Below are 18,021 nucleotides of genomic sequence, written 5' to 3' on the forward strand. Positions count from 1 at the left end.
TGGGTCAACCTCAGGACAGAAGACTGTTCCTGGGAAGTGAGGGTCTGGAGGGCAAGGAGGGAGGGGACAGGATGGTGGCTGCAGTGCAGCCGCCGCTCTGGGCTGCTGCCCCTCCAGCTGAGGCAGTGTGAAGCCTAGCCAGCCTTCGGGCCCATCCCCTCCCTCTCCTCCCAGACGACCGAGCACAGGCCCGGGGCAAGGGGCACTGGGGGAAAGCACGTGTCCTCAGGATGGGCAGGGCTTATCTGGCTGGATCTGCTTTGGAGAAAGGGAGGGATCTGAGAGGAGGCGGCTGCTCGGGGAGCCATCAAACCTGACTCTAGACGCCTCCCCCAGCACCTATACATCCATTGGTCAGAGTTGGCAGGATACTCGTCTGGACCCAGCACCTCCCACCTGGGGCACGCAGGAGTAGACAGGCTGGAGGCTCAGGGCCCTGGAGGTAGAAAGCAGCCCTCCCACCCTCCCCCTTCCCCAGGCCAGGAAGGTCAAAGACACGAAGGCAGCCCAGACTCAGGATGGCCAGGATGGCAAGGCTGGGCTTCCCAGGGTGGTTGAGTCCCAGACCAGATTCCAGGATGGCCTGGGACGGGAAGGCTGGGCTTCCCAGGGCAGCCCTGACTCCAGGATGGCTGGGATGGGAAGGCTGGGCTTCCCAGGGTGGTTGAGTCCCAGGCCAGATTCCAGGATGGCCTGGGATGGCAAGGCTGGTCTTCCCAGGGTGGATGAGTCCCAATCCACACTCAGGATGGCCGGGATGGGAAGGCTGGGCTTCCCAGGGCAGCCCAGACTCCAGGATGGCTGGGATGGGAAGGTTGGGCTTCCCAGGGTAGTTGAGGTCTGAGCCCAGACTCAGGATGGATGGGGTGGGGAGGCTGGGCCTCCCAGGGTGGCTGCAGTCCCAGCCCTGCCTGGCTTCAGGCACTCCCCATCACCAAGTCTGGCAAGGTGGAGAGGACCCTCAGAACTGGATTCTATCACCCCCTCCAAACAAAAACGGTCACCATCAAACAAAAACGGTCACCATCATCTCTCAGGGCTGGGGACAGGGGCAGAGTGCTCTTCAGGGACACTCCTGGCCCCTTGCCCACCCTGTCCAAGGTGCAGACCCCAGAGCAGAGCCGGGCCCTGAAGAGCAGGTCTGGCCAGGCAGATGGGGAGGAGTGGGAAGGGTGGTCACTTTGGCATCTCCAGGGCCGACACTTGAGGCTTCACCTTGAAATACTGGTTGAATCGGATCACTGCATACCTGGCAGAACAGAAGAAAGGAAACTGGGGGTGAGAAGGGAAGCCAGGTGAGCCCTGTTGGGGGCACTCACACCCTGAGGACAACTCCTCACCAGCTCAGCCCATCTAGGTCTGGACAAATGGACCCCAGCCCACACTGGGGTTTTTTGTTCATTTTGCTTTGACTTCAACTATAATTGTTTTTTTCTTAGATCAGACTGGAGCAACTTCTCCCCAAACATGTTTGTTTCTTGATTCTTTACGGTTCAGTGTGGTCAGTGTGTTCACCTTGTCGAGCAACAGAGCTCCAGGACTTTCCATCCTGTAAACCTGGACTCTCCCCGACACAGCAAGCGCCAGCCCCCAGCACCCACCGCTCTACTTCCGTCCCTATGGACATGACTACTTTAGTTGGCCCGTCTAAGTGGGATCACACAGCACTCGTCTTCTTGTGACTGGCTTGTTTCACTTGGCACAATGTTCCTAAGGTTCGTCTGTGTGGTATTGTGTGATGTAATTTCCTTCCTCTTCAGAGGCTGAATAACATTCCCTGTGTGTATAGACCACATTTTGCTTATCCATTCACCCATCAATGGACCCTTGGGGTTGCTCTCACCTCTTTGCTGTTGTGAATAATGCTACTATGAACACGGTTCTGCAAATATCTGTTTGAGACCCTGCTTTCACTTCTTCTGAGTATACAGACCCAGCAGCAGTAATTCCATGTTCACTCTTGGAGGAAGGACCGTATTCTTCCCCACAGAAGTTACACCATTTCACATTCCCAACAGCAGAGCCCAGGGTTCCCATGCCTCCACATCCTCACCAACACGTGTTATTTTCTGTGGGTGTGAGGTGGGGGTGACTGGGGGTTCGCCTTGCATTTTTCTAATTTTTGTGAACACTTTGAAGCCAGCATTGTGATTCCTTTGCAGCTGAGGGTGGGTAGGGAGGATAAAGACAGAGACTGGACCAGATGGAAGGCAAAATGATTCCTGGTCCTTCGGGGCCACGTCTCACACGGCAGGGCCCCCTGAGTGGTCAGTACTCACTACACTCTCGGTACAGCCCCTGATGGGTCGCTAGGGGCCCTTAAAGGAGCACTTGGGTCTGGCCCCATGCACGGAGCACCAGCCACTGAGCAGCCTCGCCAGCCATCCACCCTCTGGACCTCTGTCCCTTCTGCTATCAAATGAGGGTTGCACTCATGATCTTTAGACTAGTTTCCAGCAATTCCCGCCAGCACCAGGCCGTGTGGGGAAGAGCCAGCCAGTGGAGCAGACAGCAGGCTGTAACAGGAGGAGGAAGCAGCTCGGCAGGAGGCGGGGTGAGCGGCTTCTGACCCCTTAGAGAGGGGTCCTGGGCGCGCGTGCTCCACAGGCATCCGGGCAGCAGCGGCCCTCCTCGTGTGGGCTGCCGGGAACGGGGGCGGTGAATGGAGCAGAAGCATGCATCCTGGGCGGTCTATTCGGGGTGTCCCTCACCCCCACACCCTGGGCTCAAGGCTCTTCCTCCCCCCCACCCCCCTCCCCCAACGACTCCCAGCTTGCTCCCTGCACTCACCTGAGGAAATCAAAGTCGATGGTGGAGAACTGGCTCTGGATGAGGGCCCAGAGTGCCCAGAGGAAGTGAGACGCCTGAAAACAGGTCAGAGAAGATCAGTGTGGTGAGCCCCCCAAACCTGTCATGGACCCTGACAGCTGGAAGGACACGGCCACCGGGGAAGACACAGAGAGCCAGGACGCTGGCAGAAACGCATGGGTGGGGGGAGTCTGGGGTCACTGCGTGGCACTTGGGCCTCCACTCACACTAGCAGAAGGTAAGCAGGGTAGGTTCTCCCTGCCCTCAGGCTTAAGCAGACCTTAAGCTGAACCTGAACTCCAGCTCTGGCCTCCCCCCTACCCAGGAAAACACCTAGGAAGAGAAATCCCAAAGGCAGAGCTCAGGCCTGCTCGCTAGTGGGGGGCTGGCACCCCATCCACAGTGCCCTGGCCACAAGGGCATCAGAGATCGAGTCACGGGAAGGCCTCTACACTGCCCTCTCTCCTATCAGGAGGTGGGTGGGCTCAGGAAATAAACACAGACAGGAGCCAGCCCACCGACCAGGCGCCCATCGGCCACCCAGGCCACCCCAGGCGCCAGAGCACTGGGGTCCCTGCTGCCCAGTGACCCAGGCCAGGGCCCGCTCCCACGGATCTCCCTCTCCGCCCCGAGTCCCGCCCACTCTGCGGTCGGCTCTGCACTGCCTCCCTTGTCCTGACTTAGATCCATTAGCAAGTAGGAATGGTTACTACAAGTTTAGCCAAAGGAAGGCATGGGCGAAGAACCTTAAAAAGAATCACTTGGTTGTACAGCAGAAATTAACATAGCGTTCTGCTTCAATAAAATAAATATTTTTAAAGAGGAGGAAGACCCTGACAAGAATCACTTTTATACCAATAAGGAAAATAGAATAGGCAATTCAAAATTACGTGAGATTAAACTTTTACTTAAGCTCTATAATGCATTGTGACGTTCAGGTCAGCTGATCGGCCTTCTTGCTTATGCGTGACTAACATAAGAAAGACTAGCTAGCAATCCCCTCGGCACATATCAGTGGAGACCTGAGGAAGCATGTACCTTGGGTAAGCAGGGCTCAAAACAGAACCGACAGCACAGTATTTCAGAAGAAAGAGCCTGATGGGAAAGGCTGACAGAGTTCTGAGTACGTCAGCGGGGACAGTCAACAAGGAGGACTCTTTAGAACTGACATTCTCTACTTTTTCCAAAGGCTAAAAAAAAAGCAAAAACAAGGGATGCATTTAACTGTAGCATGAAAGGCTAAGGTCAGACCCTAGAAAGAACTTGTCCAAATGAGAGAACTGCTAAAACAGGAAGTGGGGATCTTCCTTGGAAATAGTTCTCCAGGAAGGAGAGGGAACCTGGACTGGACGGAATGGGAGGAAAGCAGAGAGCGGGGCATCTCAGTATTAAGAAGCCCAAGATGGCTCTTCCCAGACTCCGCCTCAAGGCTGGGACGCCCTGGACCTCAGCCCTGACCCTGGGCCCTGCTTCCTCGACCACAGGGCTGTGAGGGCACAGGAGCTGGGCGTGAGTCCTCCTCGGGGCTCCTCCCTCCCTGCCCACCTCCAGCCCCCAGCACTCACCAGAGCAAACTTGTTGACTTGCACGTAGAGCCTCTCCACCTCTCTGGGGGCCACAGCCGCCCCTTTCTGGGCCTGCAGGTAGTAGCGCAGCCACTGCAGCTGGGTCTCCCGCGCCGGGTACCGAGAGTAATCGACCTCGTTCACACCTGAAGGGGACGCGGCCGCTCAGAAGCTGCTGGGAGACGGGCCCGCCTGGGGGTCTCCTCCGGCTCAGCAGGTGTTCCCCGATGCCCTCAAAACCTCCATCTCCTTTGCCCTGGGGGGCTGTGCCAAAGAAACCAGCTTCTTTGACCACCAAAAAACTCTAATGTATGGAGAGCCGACCCCCAACCCAGCTGGGGGCACTGCTTTCAGCTGAGCCGGAGGAAAGGACAGACGGAGGCAGATTTGTTGAGAGGCAAGGCACTGTCCTGCAAGTGATGGGGGTCCCCCTAAGACAGCACCACTGCACCCCTGAACCCTACAGCACACAGGAGGCGCTGGGTCAAGGCCCCGGATCAGGAGTCCAGCTGTCTTACATCTGACGCTAGTCTAGCCTCTAGTTAACTGTGAACAAGCCCTTTCTTTCCAGCGGCCTGAATCTCACTTATAAAGCAAAGGAACTGGATGCAATGTATCCGTGTCTGAAACACTGCCTCCTTTTTAGGTAACCAATGTTGAACTGGTTACCTAAAAACACCACCTGGAGTGCTTGGCAAAGATAGACTGCCAGGCACCCCACACTGCCCAGCTCTCCAGATGATCTGGACACACAGACATGCTTGAAGCGCTCAGCTAAGCAGCCTCAATGCCTTCCAGCCCTGCCCTTTCTTGAGTCCTCAAGCTGCCAGCCCAATAAACACCAGCCGCATCCCAGGCACAGTGGCAGAGAGGCTGGTTGCAGAGCCAGCATAGGAAGAAGCGGTTTGTCAAAGACGGGACCAGGACTGGGCTACTTTCCCTTGTCTCCTCCTCCCTCTCGTTTCTCCCTATCTTTCCCAGCTTCCCTGTGTTCCTGGAGAAACACACAGTCTTCTGGGCCCACAAAAGTACGGCTGGAAAAGAAGCTGCTGGCACAGAGCTACACTCGAAGGCCCACAGAGAAGACAGTTGTTCAAGGTCACAAAGCCAGTTAGAGTCTGGCTCTTAGCTCCCCTTCCTAGAGGGCCTCCCTGCTCCCGAGAGCCCAGGAGCCGCCTCTCCTCCACTGCCCTCCCCATCCCCCCATCCCAGGGTCCTGGCCTTCATTCTCAACTTGGAAGCAGAATACGATCTTGGCCCCTTGGAGAACGTCCAGCTGGACTCTGCTCTGTGTGGTGGGTGAGAAGGACTCAAGATGCTTGACAGTTACCCACTTTGGAAAGGCTGGTGGGTCTGGCAACCGAGCAATCACAGGCCCAGTCCTCAGCGGTGCCAGCCTCTGCTCCAGGCCACACGCCACAGCTCAGCTGCTCTGCCCAGCTGAGGCCCCACCACCCTGTGGGTTTCTGGGTGCCACTGGTGGCACCCTGGGGAGTCACACCCTCAGGTACAGAGCTTGACAGCCCTCGTCACCTGGGATTCCAGAAGGGGAAGAATTGGCCCGGTTGGCTGGGGCGTGCCCGAGGCTGGGGCGGGTGCCTTTCCTCTCCGAAGCCACGGGGACTGGTCACATTACCCCAGCACCCCACACTGCCAACCTGAGGATGTCTCTCCCACCCCAGTGCCCACCTTCAACCACCAGTTGCCTCTTTAGCCCCATCAAATTGTTTATTAAGCCCTCAAGCTGGAAAAACCTGCCCTGCTTCCTCTACACAAATGATTCCATTGTACACGCCTGCCTTCATGGAAGGACAGCCTACACCAGGACATACCCCTCATCCAACCTCTTCCAAGGTGCTCCAGCCTCCCTTGAGCGCTCCCCGGACTGACGCCAGCAGGCTTGGGGCTTAGTGTGTGCCATGCTGGTGTGTGTGTATCAAAGCTAGGAAGTAGGCGCTATCTTCTCCATCTTACAGAGGCAGAGAGAATGTAAGGAACTTGCCCCAAGGGTCATACAGCTAGTCAGCAACAAAGCCAAAAAGCGAACTGGGCGAGTCAAGATGCAGGGTACACTTTGAACTAGTTCCACCACAATCAATCTCATCAGGCTATGGGGCCAATAGCTACTTGCTGCTTGTTCTGCCCTTTCTCTGCCTGCAGGGCCCCCATTTACACGGGCTGCACTGGGCCAAAAGCAGCCCAGGCGGGGGTGATGGCAGTGACATCAATCTACACTAGAGCAGCGGGTGGGCTGTGTCTGCCCAAAGGAAGGGATCTATTTCTATCTCACCTGTCAAGTTGCGTGTCCTCAGGGATCCCACAGAGAGCATGTTTTCCGAATGTGTACCAAAGTGCCACACGGGCTAGCATGGGCTAGCTCTGTGTATACGGACCCACCCACTCCCCACCCCACCTTGAGACCTGGGGCCTCCTCAAGCAGGCTGTGCCTGCCCCTCCGCTGAGCTGTGATATCTTGAGGACAGGCGTGTCCAGCCTCCCTTCCCCATAAACCGAACCCCCTCCCCCAGATCCCCTGGACCTGGCCCCCCATCTCAAGGAGGGTGTCTTGGGCATAGGCTGGAAAGTAACACCCTTCTCACCTGCAAACTCATTGAAATGGTTGCCAATGTCAAAAGCTTGGTAGTTGTAGCCAGCATATTCATAGTCGATGAACCGTACATGACCTGTGAGGCAGAGGAGAGGCAGGGAGGGTTGGTCCCAGAGCTGGACACAGGGCCCACTTACGGACTCAGGAGTGCCCCCGCCGACGCTCACGGGCTCGGCAGCAACCCAGCCTAACTCAGCGTCTCAGTGGCCATCTTCTAAGCTGCTTCCTTCCGTCTGTCCATTTGCCCAGCTCCAGCTCCCCCTCTCACCCAGCTGGGCCCTCAGCCGAGGACCAGAAAATAAGGCTAAGGCCTCTGTGGGGGTGAAGCTGTTGTCAGGAACTCAGGGAGGTCGCTCTCCGTGAAGGCTCAGGGCAGCCAGGATCATCCTCACTGTCGGGGAGAACGGCTCCACAAGCCGTAATTTTGAGTTCTTTCGTGGTAAAGTTTTCTAACCTGAATTTGTTTCTTTCTCACTTCTCTCCTACAGATCAACTTGAGACCTACAGCAGACGGTCTCCCCTTGCTTGCCCAGCACCAGCCTGAGGAGCGACACCCCAAGCTGCTGAGCCCAACACCCGCCTGAGGAGCGACACCCCAAGCTGCTGAGCCCAGCACCCGCCTGAGGAGCGACACCCCAAGCTGCTGAGCCCAACACCCGCCTGAGGAGCGACACCCCAAGCCGCTGAGCCCAGCACCCGCCTGAGGAGCGACACCCCAAGCCGCTGAGCCCAGCACCCGCCTGAGGAGCGACACCCCAAGCTGCTGAGCCCAGCACCCGCCTGAGGAGCGACACCCCAAGCTGCTGAGCCCAGCACCCGCCTGAGGAGCGACACCCCAAGCTGCTGATGGGGCCGCCGGAGCCCTGCCGCCCCTGGGCCGGGCCGCGGTACCTTTGCTGCTGTCGTAGATGATGTTTTTGCAGAGCAGGTCGTTGTGACAAAACACCACCGGGGAGTCCAGCTGAGGCAGGTGCTCCTTCAGCCAGGCCAGCTCCCGTTCCAGCACGCCAACCTCAGGGACGTCCGCGGACAGGCTGCGCAGCGGCAAGAAAGGCAGCCGGTGAGGGGCTGAGAGCGCGCGGGCTCAGCCTCAGGCGCCCCGGGCCCGGCCCCGCCTCTCACTGCACAGGGACCCTGCACAAGCGGTCGGCCTTTCAAGCCCTCACGTTAGTCGCGTGTAAAAGGGCACTAACGCTTTCCTGTCCTTCTGACTTCCTGTGGTTACTCCGAGAAGCTGTTTAACACATGGGCACGGAAGCACTTTGCAAAGCATACAAGTCCCTGACTGAACAGCGTCCTGCTTCTTCATGAAAGGCAGCACAAGATAGGGCAGAGGCTCAGGAGGTGTCAGGGAGGAGAGAAATGAACATCCAAACCCAGGTATCCCAGAAGGGAGAAGGGCGGCCGGGGAGGGATGCAAACAGACCTCCTCAGAACAGGGCCGAGGGGGAGATGCAGCTCTCTTAAAGAAGAGCCCGGAACTCCTCCCGTGGGCGAGGGATGGAGCCCTGGAGGTGGCTGGAGCCCCGGGGCCCTCTTGAGCAGGCAGAGGGACGTCCGGGTGAGTCTCCCTCCTGCCCTGGCAGCTGCTGACATGGTCGGAAAGGACCCGAGACCATTCTGACTAGCTTCCCACTGAACAGAGAGACCACTCGGGTCCGCACAAGAAAGCCAAAAAAAAAATGCTTCTTAGTCCCACGTCTACAAGGCCAAGGGAATACTAGGGCCTTTCAGTAGAAAAACACTTCTCTTGTGCCTCAGTAAACTCACCTCCTCCGGCTTGAACTGTGGGTGTGTGACCCTGCCCCGGCCCCCTGCGTGTGTGAGGGCAAGTCCAGAGCAGGAGTGAAGATGTGTATCTGTGGATGCACGGCCCACCTGTCCCTCAGCCCACCCGACCCTGCGGCCCACGGGAAGTACTTCCGCTAAAGGCACATGTCGATGAATGAACGAACAGGTCAGTCAACGATACTCTCAGAGGCCATGGGGAAGCTGATGTGGGTGTTCTCTGCACCAATGCCCTGAACTTTGGTCCTGCGAAGCACACAGGTCTGTGTACACTGCAAAACCAAATAGTTAGTGGAGCCTTTAAACACCTAGCCTCCTCCCCTCCACCCACTGGTGGTTCTGGGGTTTTATCTCCATTCATGTGACTCCTATTTGCTTTCTTGTCCAGGGCAGCGGGGATACGTGCAGGAGGCTGAGAGTGAGACATGTCCTCGTTGATTCTGCCACAGGGTGCCCCACTGGCCCTCACCCAGCCCAGAAGCCAGAATGCAGGGTAGAGTATTCAGCGGCTGAGGCACCTTCACACGGCCCTGTAACAGGACGAGCAGGAGGCTCCCCCCAGGCTTTGAGAGGGCCAGAGTGAAAGAGCATCTGAGGCCTCCAGTCCAGCTCCAGGGGGAAACGGAGGTTCAAGGCAGAGGCTTCCTCCCACCTCCAGAGTCTTACACACCTGGACACTCTACTCCCTCACGTAAGGACAGCAGTCCTTGGCGTGTCCAAGAATCCAAACCCAAGCCGAGCCTCTGCCCTGGCGGGGTGTCAGCGGCCCTCAGGCTCTGCACCGCCCACTCGAGTCTGCAGGTCTGTTAGGGGCCGGGTTGGGGGGCCGCCCCTCACTCTCACAGGAACGTCTCTGTGTCGACAGGTCTGTGCAAGGTGCATTTCAATCTTGCCTTTTCTTAGAGGCTCCCTTTTCTTTCCAGATTCCTTCCCGCCTCCCGCCTTGAACTGACCATCCAAAGATAAGAATTAGGTGTGCCCAGGTCTTAGCCTGAGAAACCTGTCTCTGCCATCCACGATGTCTGCCACCCAAGCCCTGACCCCTGTCTGACCCTTCCACTAGCCACCCCAAGGCCATGCTGCTCGTTATACTGTGGGGGCAACCCAGACCTTCCACCTCTGTGGGCTGCCCTGCTTCCCTCCCCTGAGCTCCGGAAAGATCGCCAGCTTTGCTGCCTTCAGCGCTTACGTCTCTCAAGGCTGAGGGGATGGCAGAGCAGTACTGCCAGGTCACAGAAATTCCCACACCCTGAGCACACAGCTCCTCCCACTCCTCTGTCCCTCAGAGGCAGTGGGAGGGGGTGACGGGCTGGGGGTCCCCTCAGGGAAACCTGGCCATGTCCACCTAGCTCTCAGATCCAGGTGCGCTGGCGGGGGCGGGGCACTGTCTCCCTGGAGAAAGGACTTTCTAAGTGTTCACACGTACGTACCAGTCAACCTGTGTGCACCGCCTCCTGACGCCCCCTGAGCAGTGATCAGCCCCTGTGCCCGCCATGCTGGGCCTCTCCAGGCCCCCACCCAGCACCAGACCACCATGCCCATCCCGCCAGGCCTGCCTCGTCCCCCGTCCTCCATCTCCCCGGGAAGCTGCCATGGCAATGTTCCTCGGAAGGCGGCTCCCTGATCCCCCGCCCAGATCACCCAGGGAGCCTGTCAACGTGCAGATTCCCAGGGTCTCATGTAAGACCTCCCAATCGACCTCCAGGGTTAGGCTCGGAATCTACATGTTGCAAGAACCCAGGGGGAACCTCGTGCTCCAGCTTAGGGACCCTAGGCTTAGATGTTGCCCATCAGATTATAACACTCCCCCAACTGGCCTCCCTGCCTCAAAGCCCCCAACTCCTACCCACGTCTGCCCTTTACAATGAGCTCCTTACAAGGTGAAGGTGTCTAACACCTTCACGGTGACTCTCCACTGCCTGCTAAATTAATCTGGGCTCCTTTACCCGCCATGAAGGCCCCTCACAATCTAGCTCCAACTCCCCTCTGCAGTCCCGTCTCCCATGACCTGCCCCCAGTCCCTCCTAAGACTGGCTCCCGCCACCTCATCCACTCATCCCGTAAACAAGCCTCTCCTCCAGCTGGAGGCCTCCCTTCTCATGTTTGCCATCTGCCTCTGCCAAGAAGACGTTCCCTGGTGCCCCCTCTCACGCGTACCCTCTCCTGCTCACATACCCTGCACAGGCGGGTCCTATCTACATGGATGATTTCTAAGCTCCTTGAGGGCAGGGCCACTTCACCCTCAAGTATTTTTATCGTTCTAAAGCCCAATCAGTGTTTGTGAGATGAACCCGAAGTCAGGGTTATTAGGCAACAACGGGAACGCAAGTGCTTCGTCTCATCCAAGTGACTGTTCATCGCTGTCCTGCGTGCGGCAGGTTAGACAGCCTATGGCAGGAGCCATCCCCTCAAGAGGCTCAACTTAAGCAGCTTGATTTGCCCAAGGTCAAAGGTGTGATGAGAGATAAGGAAGTCAGCCAGCTCTTCTTCAAAGAGCACGCCCCTCTCAACAAGGTCACCCTCTTAAGATTACACAGTGACAGTATAGTCAAAAGAAGCTGCAGGAACAAGAGTCGCGCCTGAGCACCGAGCCTGGGCTCCAGTCCTTGAGCCGCCATTGATTAGGTGGGCAAGCCCATCTCTCCTCTGGGCCTCAGTTTTCCCATCTGCCGAGTGAAAGCGGGAGGCTGGCTGATCAGAGGGTCTGGCTCTCTGTGTGCTGCTCAAGTCCTAGAACAAGTCCTAGGCCCCTCCGAGAGGGAAGGCAGTCCTTGTCCCAGAGACACTGACATGGAAGGTCTGAACACAGGCCGTCCGCGACAAACAGTTCCCATGTGGTGCTTAAAAGGCAGTGAGAGGGAGGATCCCGATAAAGTCGTGAGCGTGTGTGTGTGTGACAGAGATGCATCCTCGGGATGGTTACTTACTGTCCTATCTTAGAAGGGACAAGATGCCCTTCCATCAGACCTCTTCTGTACCCTGCCCCTATGAACATTTGGAAAAGAGTGATGCTCAACCCCAGTGGGGAACATGGAGAGATTGGAGACGCTCTACGGTCTTTTGTGGGGGCAGGGATGCTGCTGCTGTTAAGCGGCTTCAGTCCTGTCCAACCCTGTGCAACCCCAAAGACGGCAGCCCACCAGGCTCCCCCGTCCCTGGGATTCTCCAGGCAAGAACACTGGAGTAGGTTGCCATTTCCTTCTCCAATGCATGAAAGGGAAAAGTGAAAGTGAAGTCGCTCAGTCATGTCCGACTTCTAATGACCCCATGGACTGCAGCCTACCAGGCTCCTCCATCCATGGGATTTTCCAGGCAAGAGTACTGGAGTGGGGTGCCATTGGCTTTTCCGGGGGAAGGGATGACTTCAGTCTTTTCTGCACCCTTTTCTCAGCAGTCAAGGGTAGGCTGGGGAATCAGGGATCTGAAGGCTAGAAGGATCTCGGGTTGCTGGCCAGAGCATAAGGAAAGGTCCAGGGTACTGCATCTTACCCAGGAAAAGGCAATGTCAGGAGGGGCAGAGCGTGCCCTCCCTGGGAAGAGCAGTGAGGTAGCAACAGCTGTCAGTTTGAACAAGGTGGAGGACCGGGGTCCTGGAGCTGTGTGGGGGCAAGAGGCATCCGGGCAAGCAGCAGGAATCTTGACATCCCAAGGGCTTGTCAGCTGGTGAGCTGAGCCCCGCACTGTTCTCTCAAGAGGGCCAGGCCATCGCTTCTCAGGGCTCGGAGCCAGCTCAGGGAAAAAGGGCCCTACAGAAAGAAGAGCCCTGCCTCAGACTAGCCCTGGGACCCCAGGAAAAGCCTCGTCTCTGAGCTCAGTATCCTTCAAGTGAAACGGGGAAATGTCCTCACCCCTAGTACCTGCCATAACCAAAAACTGAAGAGGAAATAAGCTCATAAGGACAAAACTGCGGGAACAAGTTCCTGAGATTTCACGCGCTGGCTGCACTCTGCGTGGAGAGAGAGGCCCGAGAATCAGGACTGAAGCTAAACCTTCTGTCGGGCAGGCTGGGCTGGGGGCCACACTAAGGGGGCAGCGACGGCGGAAGCCTCGGGCTCTCTGAGATCCTCGTACCTGGGCTTGATCTCGTTCTTCACGAGGGCGAAGTAACTGTGTATCTTGTGCCAGAGGGTGGGCTTAGGCAGGCTGCCGTTGGCATGGATGGTGTGAATCTTGGCCATTTCTAAGGCGATCAGCCTGCAGCGGAAAACAGGGAGAGCAGTCTGAGAGTGGGGCCAGTGTGGGACTGTCACAAGTCAGAAGCTCTCGGTCTTGCAGAAGGAAGGTCTCGGGACCTTCAGGACCTGAAAGCGGTAAGGCCTTCAGCCCAGCAGCTCCCCTTCCCGAACAGAGCTGGGACAGCATCAGGAAGCAAAAGGGCAAAGCAGTGGGCTGTTGCCACAGGTCAAGGACCTTGCCCCACCACAAGGTTGAGTAACCACAGCAAACCCCGAGGACAGAGGGGTCACCTGGGCATGGGGGCGGAACCCCTCCCACCGCCCCGCCCCGCGCATCTGCACTCAGACCCACGCATCAGAGTGAGGTAGACGCCTGGCCCCAAGGAATCAGGGGTGGTGATGCCAGGTAGAGGAGCAATGCGCATCTCTTATCAGCCTGGCCAAGGTGGGGAAGGGAGGCAGGCTGGCCCTGGGCAGCCCCACTTCTGCAGCAAGGAGGCGATGCTGGCGGCTGGGTGCCAAGGACGCAAAACAAACCAGCGTTCTATTTTCAAGTTCTCCCGTGGACATTATCCAAGGTCCCAGGAGGGAAGCAGGGGGTGGTGGGAGGGGAGAAAGCAGAGCTGGGGAGGTTGCTGGGAGAGGGCGGGAGTGGACAGAGGACAGGGCGCTCAGAGAGGGGAGGCCCTGATAAGGAGCCCAGCGTCTGAGGGCCGCGCCCCGCAGGCTCCCCCACCCCCTGCCAGCTCCCCCCCCTGCAGCCCCACCCCCACCCAGCTGCGAGCCTCCAACATTCAAGCTTCCTTCGCCCCTGCCTGCTGCTCAAATAATAATCACTGGGAAAGACAACAAGGGCATTGGCTGTTTGAAACCTTGTTACTAACTTGTTCTAGGGACAACCCCTCCACTCGCCAGGTCCTGGCAAGGAGCAGCCATCACCCACCAGGAGAGCCGGGCAGACTAGGGGCTCCCCCAGAAGCCCCCAAGGCTCTCACCTTTAAAGGGTGGAGAGGCAGGAGGCGTGGTAGCAACCAAGTGGGTGAGAGAGGAAGCCTGTCCTCTCAGGGGCGAGAGGCCCTAGGGCAGGAGTGAGCCGCCAGAGCTTGGGCAAGGCGGGGACACAGACCTGGAACCCCGGGCTCCCCTACTCCAGGGAAGATTCCTAAGCAAAGAGCCTAAACAGAGCGTTTCCTTGAATAACAACAGGGTTGTCTGGAATAGCAAAGACAGTAAACTCAACACAGCATTTTTATGCTGCAGAGCATGGAAGCATCACGCAGAGGTTGGGAGGTGAGGTTCAGGGACACCCGGGGAAGTAGCTCCTGTGCGTCCCCCCTGCCTTTCCCCCAGAGATCCACCTTCACCAGAAGGACAATGGTCCGTCCTGGGAATCATCGAGGAAGCACCTGCTTCCTGTCTCTATCCCAAGTTCTGACTCTTCCCTAAGTGTAAAGTTCTTATCAAACCTAGACCCATCTGCAATATTCCTGACAGTGCTAACTGTTTCCACGGGAGGATGCCGGGCAGTATCCGTGGGAGAACAGGGGTGGGGAGGTTCTGTGAGCTTCTTGACACAAGGCTGAGGGGGAGCTGGGAGGGACTATGGGAGGAGTCAGGATGGGGTCTGCCCCGCCTCAACCCACTCTGACCTCACGTCTCCAGCTGGGTGCATACGGACCTGTCACCTGCAGCCTGAGAAGACCCTCTCACAGGGGTGCACGCTCCATCCTTACCCCCACCCCCGCCACACACAACTGCACGTGAATATCCTGGGGCCAACCAGCCCGAAAGGCAGGGCTCTCAGAGTCCCTTCTTCCAGGTCCCCAGAGGGCCTGCTAGGGCTTCGCTGCAGGTGAGGCAGGGGCATTAACTAACTCGGCGTTAGCTGGGTGACCTCAGCTGACGGAGCAAAGATGCTTCTTGGTCTACTCCCCAAGTGGGCTTTCCTGTTTCCCCTCGAGAGCTGAAAAGCTTCTTCCCCTTAGGTGGGACAGGACAGACCCCACGGCTCTCAGGCAGACCCCTGTGCTGCTGTTGGGGGTGTCTGGGGTAAATTTCAGCCTGCCTCAAGCCTCCCAGCGGTCTGAGCGCCCTGCCCGTGGGTGTGGCAAGAAGGAGAATCCTGCCCGACCTCCCTGCCCAGCATGGTAAGAAGAGAGCATCAGAGGGCTCTTCTTTCATTCTCCCCCTTCCAGACCCCCAACAGAGGCATCCACAGGTTAAGTCTAGTTCCTGGGTCCTACACATCCAGGCACTGAATAGGAGGTGATCCCTAAGGGGTGTAGGTCCTTAGGAGTCTCTGGAAGGAAGCCTCAGCAGTCTCACAACCTGGGCTCCCACCCTGTCAGGAAGAACAGAAAGAGCTCGTATGGGAGAGGGCTGGCACCTTCTGGGCGGGGACAGCCATGCTCAGCGCGGGTAAGGCCCATTCTCCAGGAGTCCCTGGGCTCTTGGCAGGAGAGGGTAAGCAGGAAACCTTGAGCGCTCTGGAGATTTGGCTCAGATTTCACTTCCAAGGCTACGAGATGTTTCCAGGTCAGATGTGGGGTGGGCAGAGGACTGAGGCATGGACCAGGAAGCAGATCCCCTTCGGTTTCATGTTCAGCAAAATTCTCACTTGCCTCCCCAAGAACACACCCTTTTAGCTGACCTCACTAAATATCGAGACAAAACGACAGCTGCTCTCCACAGAGCAAGGCATATAAGCACACACACACGTTTCATGCAATTTCAAGGAGTTCATAGATCCTAAGACTCTTTCACGGACTCCGCTCCACCAGGGAAGCTGGCCAATGACTTGAAAGCCTAAGGCCTGTGGAATCCTGGAGATGAACAGTACCCCGGGTGCCCTCCTCACCTGAAGAGCCGGGGCTCACGGATGTGCTCTGGCCCCAAGGCCACGCCCCTCATGTACTCATAGCACAGACCATTCTGGAAGGTGCAGTAGAGTTTCGGGGCACAGCCGTGAGCCCGCAGCAGCTGGAAGTTCCGGACCTCACTCTCGCGGTCCACCAGCAGCTCCGTCCGCTCCCCGTAGACTCGGACCAGCACACAGTCCCGCATGTCCTCCTCCACGTAGCAGGCCACCAGCTTGTTGGTGATGCCGTCAGTGAAGCGCTGGCACAGGGGAGAGGGCAGTGCAGGGGCATGTGGGGCAGGCCAGGTGCCCCGTGCTGCCCCGGCTCCAGCACGCGCTGCTGGTTTGAATGCTGAGCGTAATCACACAGCACCGGCATCTTTTCGCCCTCTCATTTAGTGAAGAGCTCAGCACTGTTCCTAACCCTCCACCCTTTCCCAACGCTTGAGACAGACCAGAGAGTTCAAGAAAGAAGCAAGAGCTTGGGCTCAGCCCAGACACACTTCTCCTGGGTCTGCCTCTGGTGAATGGGATTTGGCTGCTGAAGAATTTTCACACCACTTGGTGGGTAGAAGCCTGCCCCCCCCCCCACCCCCTACCCCCAGGTCCCATCAGGCCCTAAAGGAAATCTCTATGGGCCAGAGTGCCACAGAGGGGGCAGGGTGTGGCCTAGGACAGGGGCAGCCTGACCTTACTTGCCTCTCATCACTCTGCCTGCCAGACCGAGGGCCCCTTGCCATCCCTCTTGCCCCACCCAGCGGCAGCGTTACAGGAGGGTACTGAGATTGGCACCCACCCCAGGGCCAGGTGGCCACAGCTCCTTGTGGCCAGGAGAGACAGAAGGTCCTGGGCTGGGAGAGCAGGTTCTCTGAGCAGGGTGACGACGGGGAGTGAACCACGGAGTGAACCACGGAGTTTATGGGGTACAGAGTGAGAGGGCTGGAAGGGGCCTCAGGGGACATCTGAAGCAAGAAAAGGTGGGGGAGCTGAGGCGCAGAGAGTGGAGGGACTGGAAAGCAGCATGTTAGGCCGGAGCTGGAACTAACCTCAGGCCTGCCTGATGGCCTGACAGTTTTAAAGCAAGGCGGCCTTTTGCTGTAGAAAGGTTACCCCTCCCCCTCTCCGAAAGGGTCTGTAAGCCTTCCCAGGCCCTGAACCCCCCTCTCCCCACCAGCAGCCCCACCAGCGCAGCGCCCCTGCCGCTCCAGCACGAGCCGCAGGTGCCCACTCAAGGCAGCAGCCCCCACAGGCAGCTCCTGGAGGGGCTGGGGCAGCTGAGGACCCTCTACCGAGGTCTGCTGGGGAGTCAGCCTGGGGCTGCTCAGGGAGAGACTCTGCCCGCGTCTGTGTCCCTACGCCTGTGCCCAGCGGAGCAGGGAGGTGCCCTGGGTAGGGGGTGTTGAGCCAGAGCTCAAGGCAGTAGAGAGGCTTTCCACCGGGCGCGGGGCTGTGGGCTAGCTCGAGTTCCACAGGGTGGCTCCCGGGACCAGCAGGAGCAGCTCAGAGCCCGGAGACTTCGCTTCCACTCTGGGCTGCAGCAGGGGCACTGATGTGAGACGTGAGAGTGTGGGGGGCGCCCTTAAAAGTTCCTGCCTCCGCAGCTTTCAGAGCCGGGTGGGCACCGGCTTCTGGGCAGCGGGGGACACGCGCGCACAGCGTCCGGGGGTGGGGCCCGCACGCTCGGCACGCTGACAGTGGGCAGGTGGCCCTCCGGCGCGCCCGGGCCCCGAGAGGAGGGGTGCGTGTGCAGGCAGGGCCGAGAGAGCGGGGAGCCTGGCTGTGCTCAGGGACCGAGACAGAGAAAGAAGGACCCAGGCACGTCGCCGGAGCAACGCCTCGCGTGCAGCAGCGGCGCGCACCTCTGAGACCCACACCCGGAGGGATGCCCGGCCAGACGCGCGCGCAGCCCAGCTGCAGCCCCTCGGGGCCGCGTCCCCGGCCGCCCGCCTGTTCGGCTTACCTTGGTCCGGACTCGTTCGGGCTTCCAGCGCGGCCGCAGCTCCCGGATGAGGCGCAGGGCGCCCGGGAGGATGTCGTCCTGGTCCACCGAAATGCCGAAACACGGGACGGCGGCGGCTCTCGGGGGCCCCGGGGGCGCCCCGCGGCCCGCGCCGGCCGCCGCCTCCATGCCCCATGCGCGCCGCGGGGGTGGCCCCGACCCTCAGGTAGGAGGGCGGGCCGGGCAGCAGGGCCACGGCCGGCCCCTGCAGCCCCGCCCCC

General features: G+C 58.7%; 1 protein-coding gene across 1 annotated transcript; it reads right to left on the minus strand.

Moving 5' to 3' along the window:
* Positions 1-1,134: 1,134 nt before the first annotated feature.
* ETNK2 (ethanolamine kinase 2) lies at positions 1,135-17,941 on the minus strand. Its single transcript, XM_052653985.1, has 8 exons — positions 17,762-17,941; positions 15,802-16,061; positions 12,841-12,963; positions 7,873-8,015; positions 6,974-7,057; positions 4,374-4,519; positions 2,791-2,864; positions 1,135-1,249 (listed from the first exon to the last, which is right to left on the minus strand). The coding sequence occupies exons 1-8, from the start codon at positions 17,927-17,929 to the stop codon at positions 1,177-1,179; spliced, it is 1,071 nt and encodes a 356-aa protein (XP_052509945.1). The 5' UTR covers positions 17,930-17,941; the 3' UTR covers positions 1,135-1,176.
* Positions 17,942-18,021: the final 80 nt, after the last annotated feature.

This window comes from Budorcas taxicolor, chromosome 16 (genome assembly GCF_023091745.1).
Source record: "Budorcas taxicolor isolate Tak-1 chromosome 16, Takin1.1, whole genome shotgun sequence".
In the NCBI taxonomy this organism is placed as follows: Eukaryota; Metazoa; Chordata; class Mammalia; order Artiodactyla; family Bovidae; genus Budorcas; species Budorcas taxicolor.